At 41.5% G+C, this 23,584-nt stretch overlaps 1 protein-coding gene across 1 annotated transcript in view; it reads right to left on the reverse strand.

Annotated features, from left to right (window-relative positions):
* The window catches only part of STPG4 (sperm-tail PG-rich repeat containing 4), a 46,569-nt gene extending 26,315 nt beyond the window's left edge, over positions 1-20,254 (reverse strand). The window contains exons 1-5 of the mRNA XM_047747188.1: positions 20,097-20,254; positions 18,088-18,147; positions 15,994-16,251; positions 5,954-6,018; positions 5,688-5,742 (exon numbers count right to left, since the gene is read on the reverse strand). Coding sequence (XP_047603144.1) covers positions 5,688-5,742; positions 5,954-6,018; positions 15,994-16,251; positions 18,088-18,147; positions 20,097-20,162 — 504 coding nt within the window. The 5' untranslated portion in view covers positions 20,163-20,254. The remainder of the gene's footprint in view (positions 1-5,687; positions 5,743-5,953; positions 6,019-15,993; positions 16,252-18,087; positions 18,148-20,096) is intronic.
* Between the last annotated feature and the right edge of the window lie 3,330 nt (positions 20,255-23,584).

Below are 23,584 nucleotides of genomic sequence, written 5' to 3' on the forward strand. Positions count from 1 at the left end.
ATGTTTTGTGCACAGAACAGTTAATGATATAAATATCTAAAAACTGGAACTCCTTCTTATAATTCTCCCTCTTTTCAGTTCCTTTCCTTTATCCCAGGTACCCTAATTCTTGTCATCTCATCTATATTCCTGAGGATGGGGGGGTGGCAGAGGGAGATATTTACACTGATTCCTTAGTATGAATTGGATCAATATATTTCTTCTTCTCAGAGCTTTTGCTTTTAAAAGAGGACTTGTGAAAAGGAGAAATCTCTCCAAAAGATTTTCCTACAGTTAAATCAAGAGTGGCACATGTCTCTTGTCTTAGATCTTAGGCTCTCATATCAAAATCCTTACTATGGGGGTGCCTGGCTTTTTTTTTTTGCCAGATGTTTTCTTGTTTATTATCTCATTCAGTATCACTAAATAGTATTATCCCTATTTAACAGATGAAAAATCTAGGGCTAAAAAGATTTAAATCATGTCAACAAATAGGAGGTCAAGCCAGACTGAAACCCAGGAATGCAACTCCAGGGCCCAGATCCTTCCAATATACCTGCCTGCATTCCTAAGGAGCAAAGAGGTCACAGTCTTTCTATTTCATCAAACATACCTCTCTACAGTCCTTGCCCCTCCATCAAGTTCTACCCTTTCCAATTCTCTTGGTGTAAAAAACATTGAGGACAAAATGAAATAGAATCACAATAGACAGGGGCAAGAAAGCAGCATTTGTAAATGGAGCATACTGTTAGCCTCAGATGAGGAAGCCCTAAAGAGGCACTTTTACCTTCTCAGCAAATGTATGAAGTTTCTTCTCTTTCTGTAAGCTCATTACAATTAGTATTATTTCCTGAGGATTACAAATAGTAAATGCAGACCTAGAAATCTACAAGGGACCTAAGTCAGGGAACAATAAAACATGATAGAGCATGTGGCTCTTGATTTCAGGTGTTGTGAGTTCAAGGCCCACATTGGGTCTAGAGATTCTTTGAAAATAAAATCTTAAAAACAAATCCCTACCAAGGAGTTTCAGGCATTGCTGCCATGGGTGGGAAGGTATAAAAACAAATTTACCTTCTTACCCCATCAACTAATAAATGACTGTGGAAAAGCCTTTGGACCCAAATCCTGAAAGGACAACTAGCCCTTTGGTTTCTTTGAGTTTGGCTTTGGATACAGGTTCTGAAGGGACAAGGAGACAAGGATTGGTGTTCCTTTCCTCACTGAAGCCCTTTTTTCACTCCTGCCCTTACCTCCTTCCTCAGTCAGCCCTTGCTAAGGAGCTTACCAGTAAATGTATCAGAAAGTTCTGGAGATGGCTCTCCGAAGGAAGAAGGTACATGTGCTTCTATCAACAGATAATATTAAACTTGAGTCATCACTATCTAATTTTGGGTTCCACATTTCAAGTTGTACGTGCCAAGCCATTTGGTCTCACACTAGTCAGACACATGCATTGTGAATCCCGGACTCTCATTTCATCTGGGTAAGTTTCTGTGTGCTTGTGTAGGGACACCCTGCTTGGGTTATTGACCTTAGTGTGTCCTTGCCCTTCGAGAGGGAAGGGAGAGCACTGATAAAATGTCTCATTTGTCACTGACTACTCAATAACTCGCTACCTGGCATAGGGCCACACATATAGCCACCCAAAAGAGATGTCTAGAGCTGATAGATGGCCCTCCCAGGACGGAGAAACCTCCTGCATAGGAGCTCATCCTACTGCAAAAAGGGTTAAGCAGGCCAACCTGTGCCCATGAACAAGCCTTAGTCATCAGTGAGGAATGGTGACGCCAGAGACAACACAATGTCTGCCACTTGGATTTGACCCCAGACCAGCTCTAAATGTGCAAAGGTACTAAGCAAGTCACTTGATCATGTTCACACACTAGGCAGCACAGCTTAGAGCCCAGGTTTTGAGGTCACCAGAGATGGGGTCTAAGTCACAGCTCCACTTCCTAGATAACTGTGACCTCTGTAAACTAACTTCCATTTCCTGACCTGTGAAGGAGAGATGGAATATTAACCTGCCAAGTTGCCGTGAAGATTAAATGCTCCTGCACCAGAAACCACTCAGTGAAGGATGGTGGCCCTCATCATCAAAGCCAACGCTAATAGAATACAGTTGACCCTTACACAGAGTGGGTGTTGGGGCGCCAACTCCTGAGGAGTGGGAAATCCATGTATAACTTCTCACTCCCCCAAAACTTAACTACTAATAGCCACCTGTTGACTGAAAGCCTTACCCATAACACATATAGTGGATTAGCATGTATTTTATATGTTGTATGGATTGTATACTACATTCTTACAATAAAGTAAGCTATAGGGAAAATATTAAGAAGATCACAAGAAAGAAAAAATAAATACATTTTCAGTACTCTACTGTATTTACTTAAGAAAACCTACATATATGCAGTCCACACAGTTCAAATCCGTGTTGTTCAAGGGTCAAGAGTAGCTCATTCATAAAGTTTCTTCCAATTCTAAGAGTCCTTAACAGTTTTGGGATTATAATGTTGATTTCTAGAACAACAAAACTGAATGATAAAATCAATCCAATGAGATTACCTGGATAAAAGTTAAGGGGCATATTATCCCCTCAGGCAAATAATACATTCTATGTTAATAAAAAAAAGAAAATTAAAAAAAATTAGGTGGCATATTATAATGGCCTAAAGATTACTACATTTATCTCAAAAAGGTTTGAGAATGGTAAGAAGTATTTCGGGACCATACCCACACAGCTCACCACCATCTCCCACTGTTGGGATCAAAGGAGTTTGCTTTCTACAGTTTACAGTTTACAGTTTACAAGTTTACAAGTTTACAAGTTGTGGATCTAAACCAAACCCACATTCTGCTCTGGGAATGCATGTTTAGGACAGACATGAATCACAGCCCTGGGCTCCCTCTTTGTCTTAGAATATTTTCCATGGAAGTATTCTTTTCACTTTGTTGAAGGACAGGATGTTCTAAATCAGTGAATCACTTTTATTTATAAAATAGAATAGATGAGGTGACATCAATGAAAATGGCAGAATAAGGATCTTGAAAAATCTTCTCTCCACAAAAGCAATGAGAACAAAGGCAAAAACTGTCAGAATCAACTGGCTTGTGCTATTTCACATTCCAGGCTGCTTGTCCTGGATGCCTAACCTGAACTAAAATCAAATTATTTTTTATTGAGTCCATCCTTACTCATAGTAAACAAATCATTATTAACTCACAGCATTCATTTAAAACCTATATTTCAAGGGAGACAGAGTTATTACCCAGTGACAAAAAATCCAGGTGTCTTGACTGCTTGCTGCCAAAGCCAACTATTTCCATTCCTTCCATCAAACAAGAAAAGTAGAACTAGCCACCTCCCATTCTGTACACACACAGAGCCAAGAGAAGAGACAATGGCCGAAAGAGAAAACATACTGGGCGAAGACGTGAAACACCCCGGAGAAATGGGACCTGATGTGGCTCAGTGGAGACAGCTGAACTGCCAAGGGAACAGGCTGATATGCTCCACAGAACCCAAGAAAAGGTCAGGAATTTTAGGCATGAGGCCCCTGTGAGGTGGGAATGGAAGGTGGAGAACTGGTAGACCTCCTCTCTCCAGGTCCCTCCACCTCCCCCACTTCCTGCAACCTAAGTGGGGCAGGGGGTGCATTTCTGGGCCAACTGCACCAGACAACTGGATGCAGGAGCCCCAGGCACTCTGAAGGTAGGAGCCTTTACCAAAAACAGGAATTAAGTTAACTTCTCCACACACCAAATGGTGAGACCCCTAGCCTCTTCCCCGACTCAGCTTCCAGAACACCGGCAACTGGCCTATACACCAAGCCCTGGCCTGTACCCCAAGCCAGAGGCCGAAGAGTCATTTTGAAGCTACTGACATGTGCAAAAGAAAAGGCCCAGGGGATATCCAAAGGAAAAACCACGTCCTCCTCCCATCAATCCACTGTGAAATCCACTGGACATAATCCCCACCTGCATTAGTGTCCTGTGCCCCCAGCTTCTAGGGAGGGCCACCTTCCTTGGCTTGTGGTCGCGTCACTCCAACCTCTGCCTCTGTGACCACACTGCCTTCTCCCCCTTCTCAAACCTCCCCCTGCCTCCCTCTTATAAGGACACTTGTGAGTGCATCTAGGACCCACCGGAGAATCCAGAACCATCTCCCCATCTCAGGATCCTTCATGTAATCATGTCAGCAGGGCGGTCTCTGCCACATAAAGTAACATTCACAGGTTCTAAAAATTAGGACATGGCCACATTTTGGGGGCCATTATTCAACCCAGCACGCCACCCACATACAAAAAATTTTCAGTCAGCCTTTCAGTTTCTCACATTTGATCGTGGGATCAAAATTTTTTCACCTTTGTTGGCTATCTGAACTTCTTGTTACATGAATGGTCCACTTCTGGCCGTCATCCGTTTTACTTTTCTATTGAAGTTTTTCCTCTAGATTGTTAAGAGAAGTTTAAATAAGGCCATTAGCCCTTTATCTGCTGGATATGTTGAAAATAAATGTTCTGAATTAGCCTTGTTTACAGTTTGTCTTCTGATATACAGGAAATGTTAAATGTTGTGTGGTTAAATCAAATACTTCTCCTTTGCAGTTCACCCACTGCCCTGATCTCAGAAAATCTGCCTTATCCTAAAATTAGACATAGGATAATATATTTTCTTCTGGTTTTATGCTTCATTTAATTCTTTTATCAATATGAAATTTACTTTATTATGTGGTAGGAAGAATCTAACTTAATTTCTAAGTTATTTAACCAATTGCTCAGCAAAAAATATTCTCTTCCTTTCCTTACTGATTTGTCATACCATCTTTATCAAATACAAAAATCCTAGATAGTCTAGGGTCTGTTTCTGAATTCTGTTATCTAAATTCCTCTTTCAGATGTTCACCATATATCTTTCTCTCCCTGGGTTTTTAGCTACAAATAGGTAACTCAAGCCATCAAACCATCCCAAAGTAATTTCATATTGCCTTAATCCTTCAAAATATGTATATAATTATTTATTTTTTGGCATTCTACTAGTTAGTTAATTATCTAAGGGTGTACGTATTTACCAAAACACATGGCCATATATTTGAAAATTTGTAGAAACAGGAAGGCATTTTCACATTTTTTAAAGAAACCAGAGATACTTTTCCTTTTTGTTGTAAATACAATGATCTATCAAACATCTCTGATGATTTTACTAATTAATTAAATGAATAACTACCATGTGCCAGCCATTTTTCTAGGTGTTATGTATACAGGACAAAAACAGACAAAAGTCTCCTCCTACATGAAGCTTACATTGTGGGGGGAGACAGATAAAACAGGATAGATTAATGTCTGAGAGTAGTGTATCATATAGTGATGAACAAGATGGAGAAAAATAAACCAAGGAAGGGGGAACAGGAAATTCTGAACAGGTGACTGTTGGTGACTTCACTGAGAATGGGATATGAGTCAAGACCTACAGAAAGGGAAAGAGCTTTTACTTTTCTTCTATACCTTGACACAAATGGGTTACTTAATTTGAAATCCCTGGTATATCTTCAGATATACTTTAAGTATATCTTAAATCAATTACATTAATCATTCATTGCTTATCTACTACAGTGATCAAAACGTTAATCTTGATATGTCAAAATGAACCACTGCATATTTTAAACATCAAATTCATCATGTTTTAATTGTCTACAATATACTTACAGGAGTGAAGCAGCCTGTTGGAAATCTTTGAACTGTAGAACGAAATATGAAGCTCCTATGTTAAAAAAAAAAAAAGATGTTCTAAATCTATTTCTTAATATGGGAACATTGTTGATTTATTTCCTGTCTCTCACTAAATATTTGAAAATGCTAATCTAGAGATGATGGGCATAAATAAAATTTAAAAGCCTTTAGTATTGGTTAAGTATGTAAATAAAAAGGTACTAGTGAAATTATTAAAAGCGACTTAATAGGTGTATAGTTACCTGGAAGCATGCTTGGGAACCGGTGCAGGAAGTAGATCATATTGCCCTGGTGAGAGCTTAACTGACTGCAGAGAATGGATGAGGACACCAAAAATAGATTAATACAGGTCTTAAGCTCACTTTATCTTATTACCTGTCATTTGTAATCCTTTATTTTATGACCATACAGTGTTATGTCATTTATTCTCAGTCTTAATAGTGGAAAAAGTTCATTTTCAAAGACAAAACCTGAAAACATTCAACAAATAATCCCTTTTCATGGTAAACTTTATGATAGTGTGCCTGAGAGGGTGCATAGAAGAATTCTGTACAATTGATCATATTTTAAATGTAATAGACCTAACAAATCCATTCAACAACCATTTGGTGAGCCTGCTATGTGGGTAAAGCACTGCTAGGTGTGGTGGGGAATATAAGGGTAAGAGAGATATGGCTCCTGGCCAGTAGGAGTGGGAAAGCACATACATAACAATTTTTTTAAAAGATTTTATTTATTTATTTGATAGAGCAATAAAGAGAGAGCTTAAGTAGGCAGAGTGGCAGACAGAGGGAGAGGGAGAAGCAGGCTCTCCACTAAGCAGGGAGCCCAACGTGGGGCTTGATCCCTGGGCCCTGGGATCATAACCTGAACCAAAGGCAGCCGCTTAACTGACTGAGCCACCCAGGCGCCCCTATGTAAACAATTCTAATATAAAATACTATAAATAAAATGATAAAAGACAAATTGGAGACTTGGGAGTGGAGAGAGATTAAAACCAACGAATGACCCACACCTAATCTCACATACTCAGTGGTGAAAAACTAAAAGATTTTCCTCTAAAGTCAGGAGCAGGACAAGGGTGTTCACTTTTTCCATTCCTATTCAACATAGTATTGGAAGCCCTAACCAGAATAATTAGGCAAGAAAAAGAAATAACAACCTAAGTGTCCACTGATGGAGGAGTGGGTGATGAATATATGCGTCTGATCAAAATGCTATATGTGCGTGTGTGATCCTACGTATGAGCCTACTTGTGTGTGTATCAAAGGAATATTACTCAACTGTGAAAAAAGAAATCCTGCCATTTGCAACAACAGGGTTGAAACTGGAGCACATTGTGCGAAGTGCAATAAGGCAGAGAAAGACAGATACTGTTTTGTATCACTCATATGTGGGATCTAACAATCACACCTCAATAAAGCCAGGGGTGTGTGTGGGGGGAATAATTAAATAAATAAATCCACCCAAGTGGTTTAAAGATGGCAAAGACTGAAATTTGATTGGGGTTTCAGGAAAGGCAGGACTTCCTCGAGGAGGCCATGGAGGACACTTTAAGGAGGAATGTTGCAAAAAAGACTGTCTGCCCATTGCCAAGCTTGTTGCAAAGTACCTGGGAAGCTCCATTGTCTCTGGATCTACAGGTATTAACCCAGGAGTATGTGACTGAAGGGAGTGTCAGGAACTGGTATGCACAGAGACTGGGATGTGTGACAGAGAGGAGGAAGAGAGGGAAGGAGAACTAGGCGCCAGGGGAAAGAAAACTGACCCAATCTCCAGAAATACCTAGGTTGAAGGAGCTGGCAAGGAGGACTTGTGTTACAAAATCCTGGAAAGAAGCCTCCCTGGAAGTGAACAATCTCCCCCACCCCTATTATTTTAAAACCAGGTTTAGAAATACAAGGCTGCCTCTGCTGAAAATGAGGCATCCATGCCCTGGCATTATCTGCCACAAGGAAGTTCAGCTGTTATATTTTGCCCCACAGCTGCAGAGGCAGCTTTTCGTGGCTATAGTGATAATATCCATAAGTACAGATTTTATAATGAAATACATACGTTGTCCTGATGCACCTGTGCCTTGTTAATTGTTCACTGGACATAATAAACACCAAGGAAACGTGAGTTTGTTTGTTTGTTTCATCATACCATGGGAGCGCAGGAATGTATTTTAAGCCAGCGCTTTCTTTGGGGTTATAGCATTTCAGTTCAGGTCACTATCTCAGGGTCCTAAGGAGGAATCCGACCACAGGCTCCATGCTCAGTGAGGAGTCAGCTTGAGATTCTTTCTCCCTCTGCCCCTCCCTCTGCTGGCACACTCACGCTCTTCCTCTAAAATAGATAAATAAGTCTTTTTAAAAATACACAATGAATTGTTCCATCTACATTTTGCATTTCATTATCTAACATTTAAGTCTCTAGTTCCCTATAATATTATTTGTCAGCCCCTCTTTGGGCACAAGGTTTCTCTCCATGGGTATTTTGTCAATGCAAAACCATTCTGTTGAAAATTCCACCAGCCATTATTTTTACCATGCAATGCTTTTCAAATTAACGTGTCTTCAAAGACATCATCTTCACAGCTATAAACACAGCTAACAAGGATCAATGAATCCGCCAGATTTTCTCAACATCAGTCTCCTAACTGGCTGTTCAAGGATGTCTTTTGAACACATTAAAATGGATCCTTTGGGGGCGCTGGGAGGATAGAGCATCTGACTCTTGATTTCAGCTCAGGTCATGATCCCAGGGCTGCGAGATCAAGCCCTACATCAAGCTCTCTGCTCAGCAGAGAGCCTGCTTCCCCCCTCTCTCTCTCTGCCTACCTGTGATCTCTGTCAAATAAATGAATAAAATCTTTAAAAAAATTTTAAAATAAAATAGGGGCACGTGGGTGGCTCAGTCGGTTAAGGGTCTGCCTTCAGCTCAGGTCATGATCCCAGAGTCCTGGGATTAAGCCCTGTGTTGGGCATCCTACTCAGTGGGGATCTGTTTCTCCCTCTCTTTCACCCTCTGACCCTCTCCTGTGCTGTGCCCTTGTTCATTCTCTCTGTCTCTCTCAAATGAATAAATAAAAAAATTTTTTAAAAATAATATAAAATTCAAAAATAAAATGGACCCTTTGGCTCATTTCCTCCTCTTTGGCTCATTTTCTAAGTTAATAGGGGTGCCTTTCCAGCCTGACAATCCCCCTTTGACCTGAGAGTTGGGAGAGGCAGAATCGCCAAATTTGTTTCCTTTTATGTGAGCTTCATCTTCCAAGGCAAAAGCCTAGACAGAAGTTTGAGGCAATTAAAAAATTTTGTTTCTGATTTTCATGGAAATGCTCCCAACCTAGGAAGTAAATAAGAGAAGTTTTAAAATGGAAAATGTAATGAGATAAAATAGAAAAAATGTTGGAAAAAATTTTGATTTCTTTACAAATGATCATGATTGGAAAGAATATTACTTGCATACATTCAAAGTCTACAGAAAGAACAAAATAATGGTAAGTCTCCTTGCACCCTATGTAACCCTTACTTCTCAAATGGAAACCACTGTTAATGATTGCTTAAATAACTCTCAAGAAAGGAAGCATTTAACATCATATATGGGTATATCTGTTTTCATTCATACAAACAGAATTATGCGATAAATATTGGTTTGTTGCTTGAGTTTTTTATTAATATGTACTTTGGAGATGCTTCCATATCAACACATAGATTCACCTCACTATTTTAATTTAAAAAAAATTTTTTTTAAGATTTTATTTATTTGACACACAGAGAGAGATCACAGGTAGGCAGAGAGGCAGGCAGAGAGAGGGGGAAGCAGGTTCCCCACCAAGCAGAGAGCCCAATTCGGGGCTCGACCCCACGACCCTGAGATCATGACCTGAGCCGAAGGCAGAGGCTTAAGCCACTGAGCCACCCAGGCGCCCCACTATACGCATTTTTAAAGAGATTTTTTTTAAAAGATTTTATTTATTTGTCAGAGAGAGAGAGGAGAGCGAGCGAGCGAGCACAGGCAGACAGAATAGCAGGCAGAGGCAGAAGGAGAAGCAGGCTCCCCGCCAAGCAAGGAGCCCGATGTGGGACTCGATCCCAGGACGCTGGGATCATGACCTGAGCCGAAGGCAGCTGCTTAACCAACTGAGCCACCCAGGCGTCCCTTAAAGAGATTTTTAAAATTTATTTGTCAGAGAGAGAGGGAGACGGAACACAAGCAGTGAGAGCAGCAGGCAGAGGGAGAAGCAGGCTCCCCACTGGGCAAGGAGCTTGATGCAGGACTTGATTCCAGGACCCTGGGATCATGACCCGAGCTGAAGGCAGACACTTAACCAATGGAACCACCCAGGTATCCCTTACTATATGCCTTTAAAGCTGCTAGGAATTACCAAATTACCTTCCAAAATACTCGCAACAATTTGTATGACACAAACAGTGTGTGAGAATATGTTTCCGTACCCCCTTTGCCAATAATGGGTATCATCAAATAAACTGTTGATCATCTGACAGGCAAAAAAAAAAAAAAAAGTCTAGCTGCTTTTGTTCCTTTGCAATTATTTAATTATTAGCTGAAGCCAAGCATCACTTTGTGCCTTTTTTTTTTTTTTTTTTAAGGAACTGGTATGTATCTTTGTGAATTGCCAGTTCATATCGTTTCTTCATTTTTAAACTAGACTATCTATTTCAATTGGATTATAAGAGAACGTGACTCTATTCCAGGAAACAATATTGCACTGTACATTAACTATCTGAAATAAAAATTAAAAAAAAAAGAAAAAGAACGTGACTCATTTTTACCCTTTGGTGCAAAAATGTGGAAGCCTCATGGTCACTGACTCACTGGTTATAGACAGGGGCAGCGTCACTATCTTCTCCCTTTCCTGTGCATGGTCAGGAGACTGGCACAGACGTAGTGGGCTTCGGGTTGTTCAGGAGCTCCCCAGCACACTGATTTCAAGTTTATACTTTAACATTTCCCATTTCAGTCATTTGATCCATGTTTTTAGTTGAAAACATAAACAGTGGATGTAAAATGGTACCAGATTTATTATATTCTGCAAGAGAGAGATGCAGGATGGCACAATTTTTCTGTAAAAGCATTTGGCAATGCATCTCTAAAGATTTAGACAGCTGCATTCCTTTCCCCAACAACTCCACTCTGTGACTAACAGCAGAAAATGCTGAATACATCAGGATATGTCCATCTAGTAGAATACTATGCAGCTATTTGAGATGATGTAGAAAACACATAAGAGTGTGGAAAAGATTCACAGTATATTTCTAAGGGGAAAAAAAGGTCTGGTTTCTATTAGTGGTGAGCTAGGTTATTTGGATGATGAGCTTTCTCACTGCAGACAACTATTAGAAATGAGGAATAAAATATTAAAAGCAAATAAGCAAGAGTTTTTAAAATGACAAGAAATTGCTAAGCAGATAATAAGGAAATTTAAGAACCCCAAAGCAAAACATAACAAGAAGCCAGAGAGGTTAAGTGGCTAAGTTTTGCCCAGAGGATGTTTGCTGGTTCAGACTAAACTCAGCAGAAGAACAGAGCTGCATTTTCTTACGAGGATCTAGAGGCCAAAGCTTAGGCCCATCAGTGATGCTGATCTAATGGGGGTCCTACCCACAGGAATTAGAGATCCTAGGAGAGCACTTTCTGAAAGTAAGCCCTCCCGTATCACCCAATGCTAAGAGTCTGTACACAGAGTTGCCTTGGTGCTAACCAGAATTGGAAAAGGGGGAAGAAATCCACTACTGAGAGACTGTAACTATGGGCTGGTCCCTTGCACAAAGTGCCATCACTGGAGTGACCCAAGAATACATGAGCAATGTATTTCAAGTGGCCCCAGATCGGTAGCTACCCCCTAAAGCAGAACCAAAAGCAAGCCTTCCCTGAAGGAAAACACTTTCATTTAGGTCTTAGGGTTCATGAAAATCAGTTTTGAGGAACTGTGAACAATGTACACAGGGTCAAAGAAAATCACACATCCAAAGAAACAAATAGAGTAGGACCCAGACAGATACCAAAGAGCTGGATAATCATTCATTCATTCCACATTCAATGCATATTAATCATCAGACACTGTTCTAAAGGCAAAGATGTAACAGTGAGTAAAAAAGATAAATATTCATGTCCTTATGAAGCTCATGGGGGAAAACAGACAACAAATAATAAATGCAAAGTACAAGTAAATTATAAAGTGTATTGATGGCTACAGGTGCTAAAGAAAAAATAAGAAGGGCAGGATTCCCTCCTAAGGTCAGGAGTGTCAGGTGGTGAATTTAAATGGGGCTTATTGAGAAGGTGACACTTGAAGAAAGACCTGAAGAAGGAGATGGAGTGAGCCATGCAGATATATGGAATAAGAGCATTCCAGAAGAAGGAAGACCCAATGCAAAGACAGGTGCAGTGGCAAGCTCAAGAAGCAGCCAGGAGACCAGGGGCAGGAAGAGAGGGAGATGAAGCCAGGTCCCAATAAATCTGCTGACCCTGAGAACAGCCACTCAGAGGTCACACCCATTGTCACAAAGGTTCTCAATCAGGAAGGAGATGGGTTTGTTGGTTAGTTGATTGGTTGGCTGGTTTTATTAACCCCTTCTCACTCCCAGGGAACATTTGGCAATGTCTGGAGACAGCTTGGGTTGTTTACAACTGTGGGGGGGACTGCTAATGGCATCTACTTAGCTTATGGCATCTAATTATCCAGGAATGCTGCTGAACATCCTACAAAGTTCAGAATAGCCCCCACAACAAAGAATTATACCATCCAAAAATTTCAAGAGTGCCAAAGTTGAGAAACCCTGACTTAGACATACAAGTGCAGAGGTCAAGAAAGCAGTTGGATACACAAGTCCGGAGCTCAAGAGAGAAGTCTGGGAAGGAGATATAAATTTGGAAATCTCCAACAATTAGATGGTGTCCAAAGCCTTGGGGCTGAATGAAATCACCAAGGGAGTGAGTGTAGAAGGGGAAGAGGGTCAGGGGTGCTCCTACATGAAGAAGTCAGGGAGAAGGGGCTGAAGGAGGTGAGAAGAGAGAAGAGGGAGGGCTGAGGATGAGGACTTGGGGTTTGGGAAAGAGGGGAGATGTGAGATAAAGCCACCTGCAAGAGTGGCAGAGAAAACACCAGGGAAGTCCATTCAGTGGCAGGAAAGGTGAAGAATTTAAAATGAGGCCAGTCATTCAGCAACATGGATGCAGGGACCAAGTTCCTAGAGACTTGGACTTAACCAGTGTGACAGCCTTGCTAGACAGGTAAGATGAGCCCCCTGGGCAGGGACTGCGGACGTGTGCAGGGGGAAACTCTAAAGTGACCAGGACCTGAAGCTCCGTGAGGAAGGAAAACATCAGAAAGTCAGAGGCACTGAAAAGGAGGTCAGATCCATGGATTAGGGATGGGGAGGACAGAAAAATTGGGGGGGGGGGTTAGGGTGCTAGGGTGAGCGAAACAGAAGATTAGGAGAGGGTGAGAAGAATGGGTTGCCTGCAGTTGAGACTGTGGAGGGTTAAAATGATTGGTCTTGAGAAACTCTAAGGAGTGTAAAAAACAAAAAAACAACAAAGCCAAGAAACCCATTCGAACAAACAAAACAATTCTAAAGAGCCAGTGTGGCTGAGGCAGAGGAGAATTCAAGAAACTGAAAAGCCAGGTTGTTGGAAGATCACGCACAGGTGTGTTAAAATCATGACAGGCGCTTTGGAGAGAGTGGGGGCACGAAGGAGCTGAAATCATCCAGAAACGATTGGGAGGAACGGAGGGGCCACTGGAGGATGGCAACAAGGCCAAGAGAAGCTCATAACACTATAGACAGGGAGAGACACAGCCCCACATCTGCACATATGTCCTACAATAAAAACCTATTACTCCTCCAACATAAATATAGAAAGAATTATTGTAAAACTCGTAGGGCCATCTCAAACAGTCTTTGGAAAGAGCCAGACATAGATGAGCATACGCACATGCGCACGCGCGCGCACACACACACACACACACACACACACACACACACATCCACATCTGATCTGAGTCTTTGATACAGATGCTCCAATGAGTTACATGCATCAGAATAAAGGTGTTGAAAATAGCAAAAAATTTACAAATAAAAAAGCAGCACTAATGGGGGTATAAAGTGAATGTTCTATTAAAAATTGTGAAGCTGGAGAATATAGTTCCGTATTAATAAATAACAACGTCTACTCTATCTACTTCAGATTCAAATTATTATTTTTCTGAGCTCTGCATTTAAAAAAAAAAAACAGAATTGTGAATTTTATTGGTGAGTAAACAATGCCACATCTGAATGTCTTTCCTCCTGAGAACATTATCGTAGATCCTTTGAAAACAGCAAATTAGGAAAACATTTAATTCTTCCATTTTCTATAGCACAATCCTTTGGGGGAGGTAGGGAGAGAGAGGAGAAAAGAAAGAAACAGAAAGAGTTTGCTTTCAGGTTTTATCTATCCCTCTGGGTAAGCCAAATTCTTATGGTCTTTTAAAGCTTTAGATTTTGCCTAATACCAACCTTCTATGTTTTCTCCTTTCATCAGTGGGCCTTGACCTACCCTCAATAACCCCTAAAAGCAAGAAGAGAAGAAACAGAAGGGCAGTAAACAGTGGTGCAGAATGAGGAAGGAGGATCCTGCCCTGGGGGTGGCCAGAATGATTTCACATGTAGCACGGTTACCCGATACTGAGCCATAAAAGTCAGCATAATTTAGTGTTTGTATTCATCCACTGAAGCAAACAGGATAAGATTTACCCAATGAACATTTATCACTCTGCCCTGTTTCAAAGCCATAATTTGCAAAACAGTAGGAAGGGTTTCCGTGTTGGCTATGACAGGCTCATCCTGCTGAAAATGTCTTGTCCATCTTCACAACCACAGCCCTTGCATATAATTCAACCTCCGGTGGCAATGCATTTCTTCTCAGGTTATCACAATATTCTGATAAAGTTGTAGGGGTTGATACTATTACTAGCTTCTTTATAAATGGGAGGCCTGGGCCTTGTGGGTGGCGCTGTCAGTTAAGCATCTGCTTTTGGCTCAGGTCATGATCCCAGAGTCCTGGGGTTTGAGCCCTGCATGGGGCTCCCTGCTCAGTGGGCATTCTGCTTCTCCCTCTGAGCCTCCCCTACTCATGTTTTCTTACTCTCTCTCTCTCTCTCTCTCTCAAATAAATAAATGAAATCTTTAATAAATGGGAGGCCTCAAGTCCCCAGTCCCAAAGGCCAAGTCACAAGTCTCTCTCTGCCAGCCTTCCACAGTGTTATGCCCCTCCCTTGAACACCTCTCTTTATATACCCCCGAACTCTGCCGCTCGCTCATAGCCAGAGGCGTTCTGGACAAGGCACCAAATTGGGCTCAGAAACCCTCAGTTAAAAGTACTGCCTTACCTACCTATCTACGTGCTTCTGAACAAGTGACTTGGTATCTACTCACCATGGTTTTCACATAAAAAATGGGGGTAACATCTGTTCTGCCTATTTCAGAATGCTGGGGAAGAACAACTATGAGAATACGTGGGGAAACTCATAGTAAGCTATTAAGAGCCACATAAATGTCATGTATTATTCAAGGTCCGGCTTGGGTCCTACTTAATCCTGGGAGCCTTCCAGCTTTTCAACTCAGCCTACACTGAATACCCCTGGCATTTCCTGCCATGCTATTTATCTTAGCACTTGATATATTTGTTCTTGTATTCTTACTCAAATACTCCCCAGTCAGGAACATCTTCCCTGCACAGAACCTAGCCCGGGACTGGAAGCACAGCGGTGCTCTTATTTCCAGTGTTATGAATGAACTGGCAGAGCAGAGCGTAGAATGTGACCTTCCTGGTACCGCAGGGCTCACTTCTACAAGACATTTTTAAAAAGCTTTCCCTATGGTATCTGGTTATATTCACACTCTAATTAAAGGGCACTACTTACTGGAAACATTTTCTCTTTGGAAGAACAGGGTACACTGTATGAACTGCCTGAGGAAACAGAAGTATGGCCCAAGCACAGATAAGTTTCCAGAAGCTCCCCCAAGTCAGGGGAATCCCTCCAAGAGTGCCTGGAGAGGGAACAGTTTTTCCCATGTATTCTCAGGTTAAGGAGGCCTCACAGGGGAAAATCCTGCTGGACGTGACTACTTGCAAATCAGACAGCCCTTGTTTGATTTCTGTAGGCAATAAGGCATCCTATAGGTTTTCAATTTCTCTTGGGGAAGAGGCACTCAAAGTACATAGGATATTCTCCTCAGGGGCTGTTGGTAGCTTTTCCATAAGAACCCAGCTGCTAGGAGCACCTTACCTGATCTTTGTAAACCAGCGTGCTGGGACTTGACCGCGGTTTGTCTTTAAATGAGTACGAGGCCAGTTGCTTCTTTAACAAGTCCAAGAAGTCAGGAGGTGCGTACAGGGGAAGGTCATTTAGTACCAGATTGTTTCTTTGCACAAGAGGCGGTCTTTTCCTTCCTTCGTTTTTAAAATTGTAGGTTGCTATCACTGGATTTAATAGGGATTCTTCAATGAAAGTTTTCAAGTGGTAAGTGCCAGGGATAGGAGTATTCTGTGGAAAATTGACATCATTTTTCAGATCAGTGTGCAAACTGGTAATAGCTCCTAAAACACCATTCTTTGAAGGGTCACTCTCAAGAAGCATTACTTGCTGTTTTAAGGTTTAATTAAATTTTATCAAATATAGTAAACACTCCTGACAGAACCCTATTTCAAGAGAATCATGATCCTTTCCTTTCTGAGACAGTTGCTGAATGATAGCAAATGGGTTGCGGCCATAGTTGGAAGTTATTAACTTTTTAAAAAGTAACTTCAGCGGGGCGCCTGGGTGGCTCAGTGGGTTAAGCCGCTGCCTTTGGCTCAGGTCATGATCTCGGGGTCCTGGGATCGAGTCCCGCATCGGGCTCTCTGCTCAGCAAGAAGCCTGCTTCCCTTTCTCCCTCTCTCTCTTTGCCTTCCTCTCCGTCTACTTGTGATCTCTCTCTCTGTCAAATAAATAAATAAAAATCTTAAAAAAAAAAAAAAAGTAACTTCAGAGATGTGAAACCTTGATACGCAGTTGGGCTATAAATGTCAGGTCTCTCTTGAGACCACTCAGGATAGTTTCTTGACTAAAAAAAAAAAGTTAGCCTACTTCTGCTGGGTGGGTACTACAAGTTTCTCTCTAGCCCTCAAATGAAAAGCTGAAAAATAAGAACATGAGACTGTGGAGGAGCTGGCAGAACATGTGGTTTCATCAGCCCAATAGGAGGTTTGGTACTTTCACAGCACAGCCGCAGTGTGGCTGCATGGCCGGAACTACAAGTTTAGTCCCTGCTGCTTTTGTGGCCACATTTCCACTTAGCACCTGGCTTGGTTCTACCATCAAAATCAGTTTCATTTCAAAAAAGTTTTGGCCCATGGGCCCCTCTCTTATGAAGGGTCTGGACAGGAAATACTTCTACAATATAGAAATGCTATCTCTTGAACAGGGGATCCTCTGGTCTTTTTTCTTCATCTATTACCACCTAGCTTTCCTAAGTTGACCATCTTAACAGAACTTATCACAAACTCTATACCATATAAGATAAAAACTGAAACTCAGACCCCTTTTATAGAATGGAGGCGTTTTCTTGTGTAAGCTCACCAAAGTCATAAACTAGATTGATCTTATCTAGATATCCTGTAAAGTACCTAGATTCCTGGAGTTGTTGTATTTTGTCCTGCATCCAAATTTTAAAGTTAGTTTCTCAGTCAGATGCTCATACTAAAAATTATAAATAGGGGGGTGCCTGGGTGGGTCAGTCGTTAAGCAACTGCCTTGGGTTCAGGTCATGAGGTCCTGGGATCGAGCCCCGGATCGAGTTCCCTCCTCAGTGGGAAGACTTCTTCTCCCTTTCCCGCTCCCCCAGCTTGTATCCCTTCTCTCACTGTCTCTCTCCCTGTCAAACAAATAAATAAATCTTTTTAAAAAATTAAATAAATAAAATTATAAATAGGAAATAAGGTCCACTGTTTTCTTACAATTGTTAGTGACTTAAAATTTAAGGCTGAAGAGAGAGTCAATTATCATATGGTTTCATTTATTTGCGGAGCATAACAAATAGCATGGAGGACAAGGGGAGATGGAGAGGAGAAGGGAGTTGAGGGAAATTGGAAGGGGAGGTGAACCATGAGAGACTATGGACTCTGAAAAACGATCTGAGAATTTTGAAGGGGTGGGGGGTGGGAGGTTGGGGGCACCAAGTGGTGGGTATTGTAGAGGGCACGGATTGCATGGAGCACTGGGTGTGGTGCAAAAATAATGAATACTGTTATGCTGAAAAAATTAAAAAAAAATTAAAAAAAAATTTAAGGCTGATTAAAATATCAATGGAAATATGAATACAAAGAATAAAAACACACATACTGTTAATGCTATTCTCCACCATCCTTCTCTTTCAACAGATGATGTCTTTCGTACTGGTTTCTATTAACAAACATAAAATGTGCTTACTCATTTGAGAGGTGATCCATGGAAGTTAATTATAAATATATTTTATAAAACATTTGCTTGAAGAAATCAATACCTGTGTCAAATTGGTCAGCCTGAATTAAAATAAAACTACATAATGATAAATTTTGCCTGTCACATTTCCTTAAGTTGCTATTTTATGACTTGAAGTGCTTCTAAGTTCCCATCTAAATTCCCTTTGGAAAAATGAAAGTAATAAACAGCCTCATCTCAAAAGACATGTCATAAGGAAAATTAGATGTGACAAAAAAATTTGGTGTTCTTAGGAAGGAAAGAGTCATGTAATTGACCAAAATTGTATCATAATAGATTTACGGTTAAGGTGATTGGGCTGGAAGTTCAAGGTGAAAGTGCATAGTCATCAAATTAATGTGATATTGGGATACAAATTCCCAGTGATACGGCAAATGTTGAAAACTGCCCTTTCCTGTTTTTATACACACTATCAAACATGTATAATACAAATATGATACAGCTAGTTCTCTCAGCTTGTCCAGCCAGATGTGACACTAAAGAGGCAGAATGACAGAGGAGCCAGATCACCTTGGGCTTGAACCTGAGCTCTGTCACTAACTAGGAGCACTAGGTAAGTTACTTAATTAACCCTTACAAGCCTCAACTCCCTCTTAGGAGTATAAAAATAAGGCATAAGAAGGTTGGCACGAGAATAAATCATAATACATTTAAAGACTTGGACCCAAACCCGCTGCTCAATAAATGGTTCCCTTTATTTTTAGCACCTCACCTGCCCAGTTAAAAAGCAGATGATTTTGGTATTGCTTAGTTTCCAAGGACGCTCTTGGTTTCCACCTTAGGTACCTTATACCTATTTATTATTATTCCACATTTGTTTCAGCTTCACCACCAACAGAACACAGTTGTATAGTTTTTTCCTTTTGTACTACTTTCACTAGGTAAAGTCATTAAAACAATGAATTGTACTTCCATTTATAATGCTTTTGTTATTACTATAAAATATTATTTTGAGCAGCAATGCATTAGAAATAATAATCAGTAAAACTGATATAATTCATTCTTCCTTTTTAGCAACTTATACCCACTCTACTTATGAGTACCTCTGGGCTTTAGTTTTACTATGAAATGTGCATTTCTCACAAAACAAAACAAAACCCACTGTTTCATACACAGTGCTAAGTCTGAATTTTTTCCTATATGTTCCCTTTATTAGATTTATGTTGAATCTTCTCTGTTGCACATTTACAGTCACAGAAATCAAACTTTCTCAGGCAGGTCAAGACAAGTCTCCCACCTCTACCGGGGACCAGGAAAATGAAGTGGGAAGAAGGGAGAAGTAAACAGTACTTCTAAAGGAAGGTAATTGGCAGGGGCTGTTTTGTTTTGCCCAAGGCAAGCCATCTAAACTCCACCCACTCATCACTGCAAATTCATTTTAGGGCTGAAGCACTTTCCAAAAGATAGGCTAAACATCTCTTGCCCAAACATATTTAAAAACTAAGCGAAGGTAGTTTAAGGTATTTTATAAATACTCAAATACCAGACAGGGCATAAACGTGTGCGTTTGCTACGTTAAAACCCATCCTCTGGGCAGAGGGGGAAATGAAAGCAGTTGTCCAGCGCAGTTGGTAGTATGAAGAAGTAAAGAAAATACAGAAAATAAAGGGTGAATGGAAGGATGAGGAGAGCAAGGGGAGAGGAAATAAAACCAAGTACACTCAGATAAAGATCAGGACCACTGGACTGCTGGGTAGGTAGAGGAAGGCAGGGAGAGGTGCGAAGCAAACCAAGGGGCGCAAAGGCCCAGCGTTAGGAAGACGAGAGAGTTCGGCCACCGGAGCTGAGGGCGGGGCGGGGGAGGGGATGGGGGGCATGGCAGTCGGTAGTCGGGGCCGCGGGAAGTCCGTCTGTACCGTGGAGGTGACTCCCAAACTGCCAGGCGCCATGTCTTCCCTTAGAGAATTGGAGGTGATGGCGATGATTGGCTGATCCATTGAGGCCTCCTCCCTCCGTCAGCGTCTGGTTGCCAGGAGGCGCCTGGGGCCTTGGGCTCCCGAGCGTGCGCAGGGGACCTGCCAGCTTTGTGTCCGGTGGTGGAGAGGGGAGGCGGGCGAACCGAGGCCTCGCGCCCTGCCGCGTGCACAGGAAATCGCCTCCCGTCACGTACACGTGTGGTGAGGGAGGCGCAGCGGAGCCCTGGGTGGGTCGCTGCCACAAGGGAGGCTTATAAAAGACGGTTTGTGGGAGCCTGAGCGTACCACATTCCCCACGGGCCTTTTCCAAATTACCCACACCCCCAAGCTGGGAGAGTGTTTTGTAGGGTACTTCGCTTTAGCGCCAAAAATCAGCCCTAGCACCCACTTTCTAAGGTGGTTTCTAAGCTCCTCCGGATGGAAATTTGGGGGGTCTCTTTTCCTGCCTCTGACTTTAGGAGCACTAGACACAGTGGGCTTCCCGAGCTGTGAAAGGAAAGGCCACCCCTTTTTCCTGATAGTCCTTTTTCACTTTCAAGCTTTTAGCTGTAGCTTCTCAACCTTTACATAAACTTTCTCATCTTTAGAAACAGACCCACCTGTCAACGCGAGTAATCCCATTTTATGGAGTACCTGCGGTTTTCTAAATACTTAATATACAGTAATCTAATTTAATCCTCACAACACTGCGAGGGGAATAATTCCATTTTATGGGTGAGGAAAGAGGCTTCCTTGGACAGTTTAGCATAATAGATAGTTGACTGGGCATCACATAGAAGTGGCAGAGGCAGAGTACAAATCCAGGTCTTGCTCCAGCACCCCACTGTCCTCTATACGGTAAAGTTTCTCCTTCCTTTCACAAATTTCAAAAGTAGACTCTATTCTTTCAACTCCCATACTTTCCTAAAGACATCTTAATCTCACACATGTACACACTTTCTATTCAAACTGCACTTGGTAAACTAGCCAGTGATCCGATCACCAAATTCAACGGGGATTTTTCAACTATCAAACTTGACCCCATTTGTCACTGCTGCATTGATTACTCCACTCCCTCAGTCCTGAATCCCTCTCCTCCACTACCAGGGTTTGACCACTCCCTGCTGTGATTTGTTGTCTGTCTATAAATGTGATAATAAACCAGTATCTACCCACACAGGGTGATTATGAAGACCAACCTGAGTGAAATGTTTGGAGCCATATCTGGCACAAGGTATTTAGTAAGTACAATCATTGCCTTTGGAACAAAAAGCAAAATTCACAATCCATTTCATCTCCTTTCCCTCATTAAAACCTCACACTCTGATGTATACTTGGAAACCCCAAACATGCCATCTTCACGATTTTGTGTTCCCTTATGCTAAAATGCTGTTTCCTTCTTCAACAGCCTGGCAAACTCAGTCAACTCCTCTGAGAAATCCTCCCTGGCCTAATTAATCCCTTGTAGCCCAAAGGACCCTATGCCAATCTTTATGGGAGGTTTCATTTTTTTAAAGATTTTATTTATTTGACAGAGAGAGATCACAAGTAGACGGAGAGGAAGGCAGAGAGAGAGAGAGAGAGGGAAGCAGGCTTCTTGCTGAGCAGAGAGCCCGATGTGGGACTCAATCCCAGGACCCTGAGATCATGACCTGAGCCAAAGGCAGCGGCTTAACCCACTGAGCCACCCAGGCGCCCCGGGAGGTTTCATTTTGACCAATTGTTTCCCCCCTAATTTTTAAACACTTCCCAAACCAGGTTTTCATCTTAATTCTGAGTTTTCTGAACACAGGAGGGATTAAAATATTTGAATAAATGACCAGTTTAGAGGATGGACTAGCACAATGGTTTTCAAAAATTAATGTGCATACAAAACATTTGGGGATCTTACAAAAATACAGATTCAGATTCTGAGGGAGGGCCCAAGATTCTGTAGATGTTTTTTTTTTTTTTTTTTGAGTAGTGAGATACTACTCAAAAGGGAGTACTCTCCAATAGGGAAAGGCTACTCCCATTTCATTTCTCTTAGTGGGATTCTAAATTCAACATACGAAAATACGAGGAAAAAAACAACCAGACACCAAGTTTGAAATCACAACTGAAATTATAAGGCCAAGAGGCTAATAACCAGAGTTTCCACAAATGTATGAGATTCAATCAAGTCACTGTTCCTCATTTCACTTTCTTATTTTGGCTGAGCCTGTAAAACTGGCCCAGCCGACTAGGGACTGGTACTCTAGAGACTAAAGGAATATGATGAAAGGTACAGAGAAGTCTAGAAACCCATACAAGGTGTGAAATAGAAAGAACATCTAGATGAGAAAATAGTTTTAAGTATCTCAAAAATAGAAACAGCATAGGTCAATGACTTCAAGGACTTCACCAATAAGACAGACTAAGCATGCAGGATAAACAAAATGTCCTCTTAAGGAAGTCTTGCAGGGGCGCCTGGGTGGCTCAGTGGGTTAAATCCTCTGCCTTCGGCTCAGGTCATGATCCCAGGGTTCTGGGATAGAGCCCTGCATTGGGCTCCCTGCTCAGCAGGGAGCCTGCTTCCTCCTCTCTCTCTGCCTGCCTCTCTGTGTACTTGTGATCGATCTGTCAAATAAATAAAATCTTTAAAAAAAAAAAAGTCTTGTACAGTATCACTGAAAAAATTTAAGATTTGTTTTCAGGTTATCTTAACAGCAGTTTTAAAAGGGTGGGGAGGCATTTCTCTCTGGGACTACACTAAGTAGAAGTCAACGGTGCCTCTCTATGCATCAGATCTTTAATAAAAATTCTGTAAAATACACCCTAAAGAATGGATTATTTTTAACTGCAGTAGTGATTTTTGTTAGAATAATCTGAGAGTAAACATGCTACAGACAGTACAGGGGGAAGAATTACCAATTACCATGATCTGGCTAAAACACAACAGGCAATATGGTTAAGATGTGAAGATACCCAGTTTAACATTGTTGTAGGAAATAGAATTGAGATATGAATCCAGCTCAGTACGTGCCCAATATGACAAGTTATATAAATAACTGCTCTATACTTCAGGGGAGCCTGGGTGGTGCAGCTGGGTAAACGTCTGACTCTTGGTTTCAGCTCAGGTTGTGATCTCAGGGTCAAGCCAAGTCAGCCAAGTCTGGCTCCATGCTCAGCAAGGACTCTACTTGAGTTTCCCTCTCCCATCTCCCTCTGCCCCTCCTCCCCAAGCTGCCACACTCTCAAAAATAAATCTAAACAAAACTGCAGTATCCTTCCATTTCCTATAAAATCTAAATAATGCCAACTTTGTGACTTTTGTGAATATAAAAATCAGCAATTAATGTGATATACAAAAGTACCCCCAAAATAGCGTGCCCCCTTCTACCTTGTTAAATACTTGAAAATGTAGGAACCGGAACTACTGAAGAAAGAAAGATAACTTTGACTCGTATTAGAGTCTTATATGGCTTAACAGCATAGTAATATCA

This window comes from Lutra lutra, chromosome 9 (genome assembly GCF_902655055.1).
Source record: "Lutra lutra chromosome 9, mLutLut1.2, whole genome shotgun sequence".
Taxonomy (NCBI): Eukaryota; Metazoa; Chordata; class Mammalia; order Carnivora; family Mustelidae; genus Lutra; species Lutra lutra.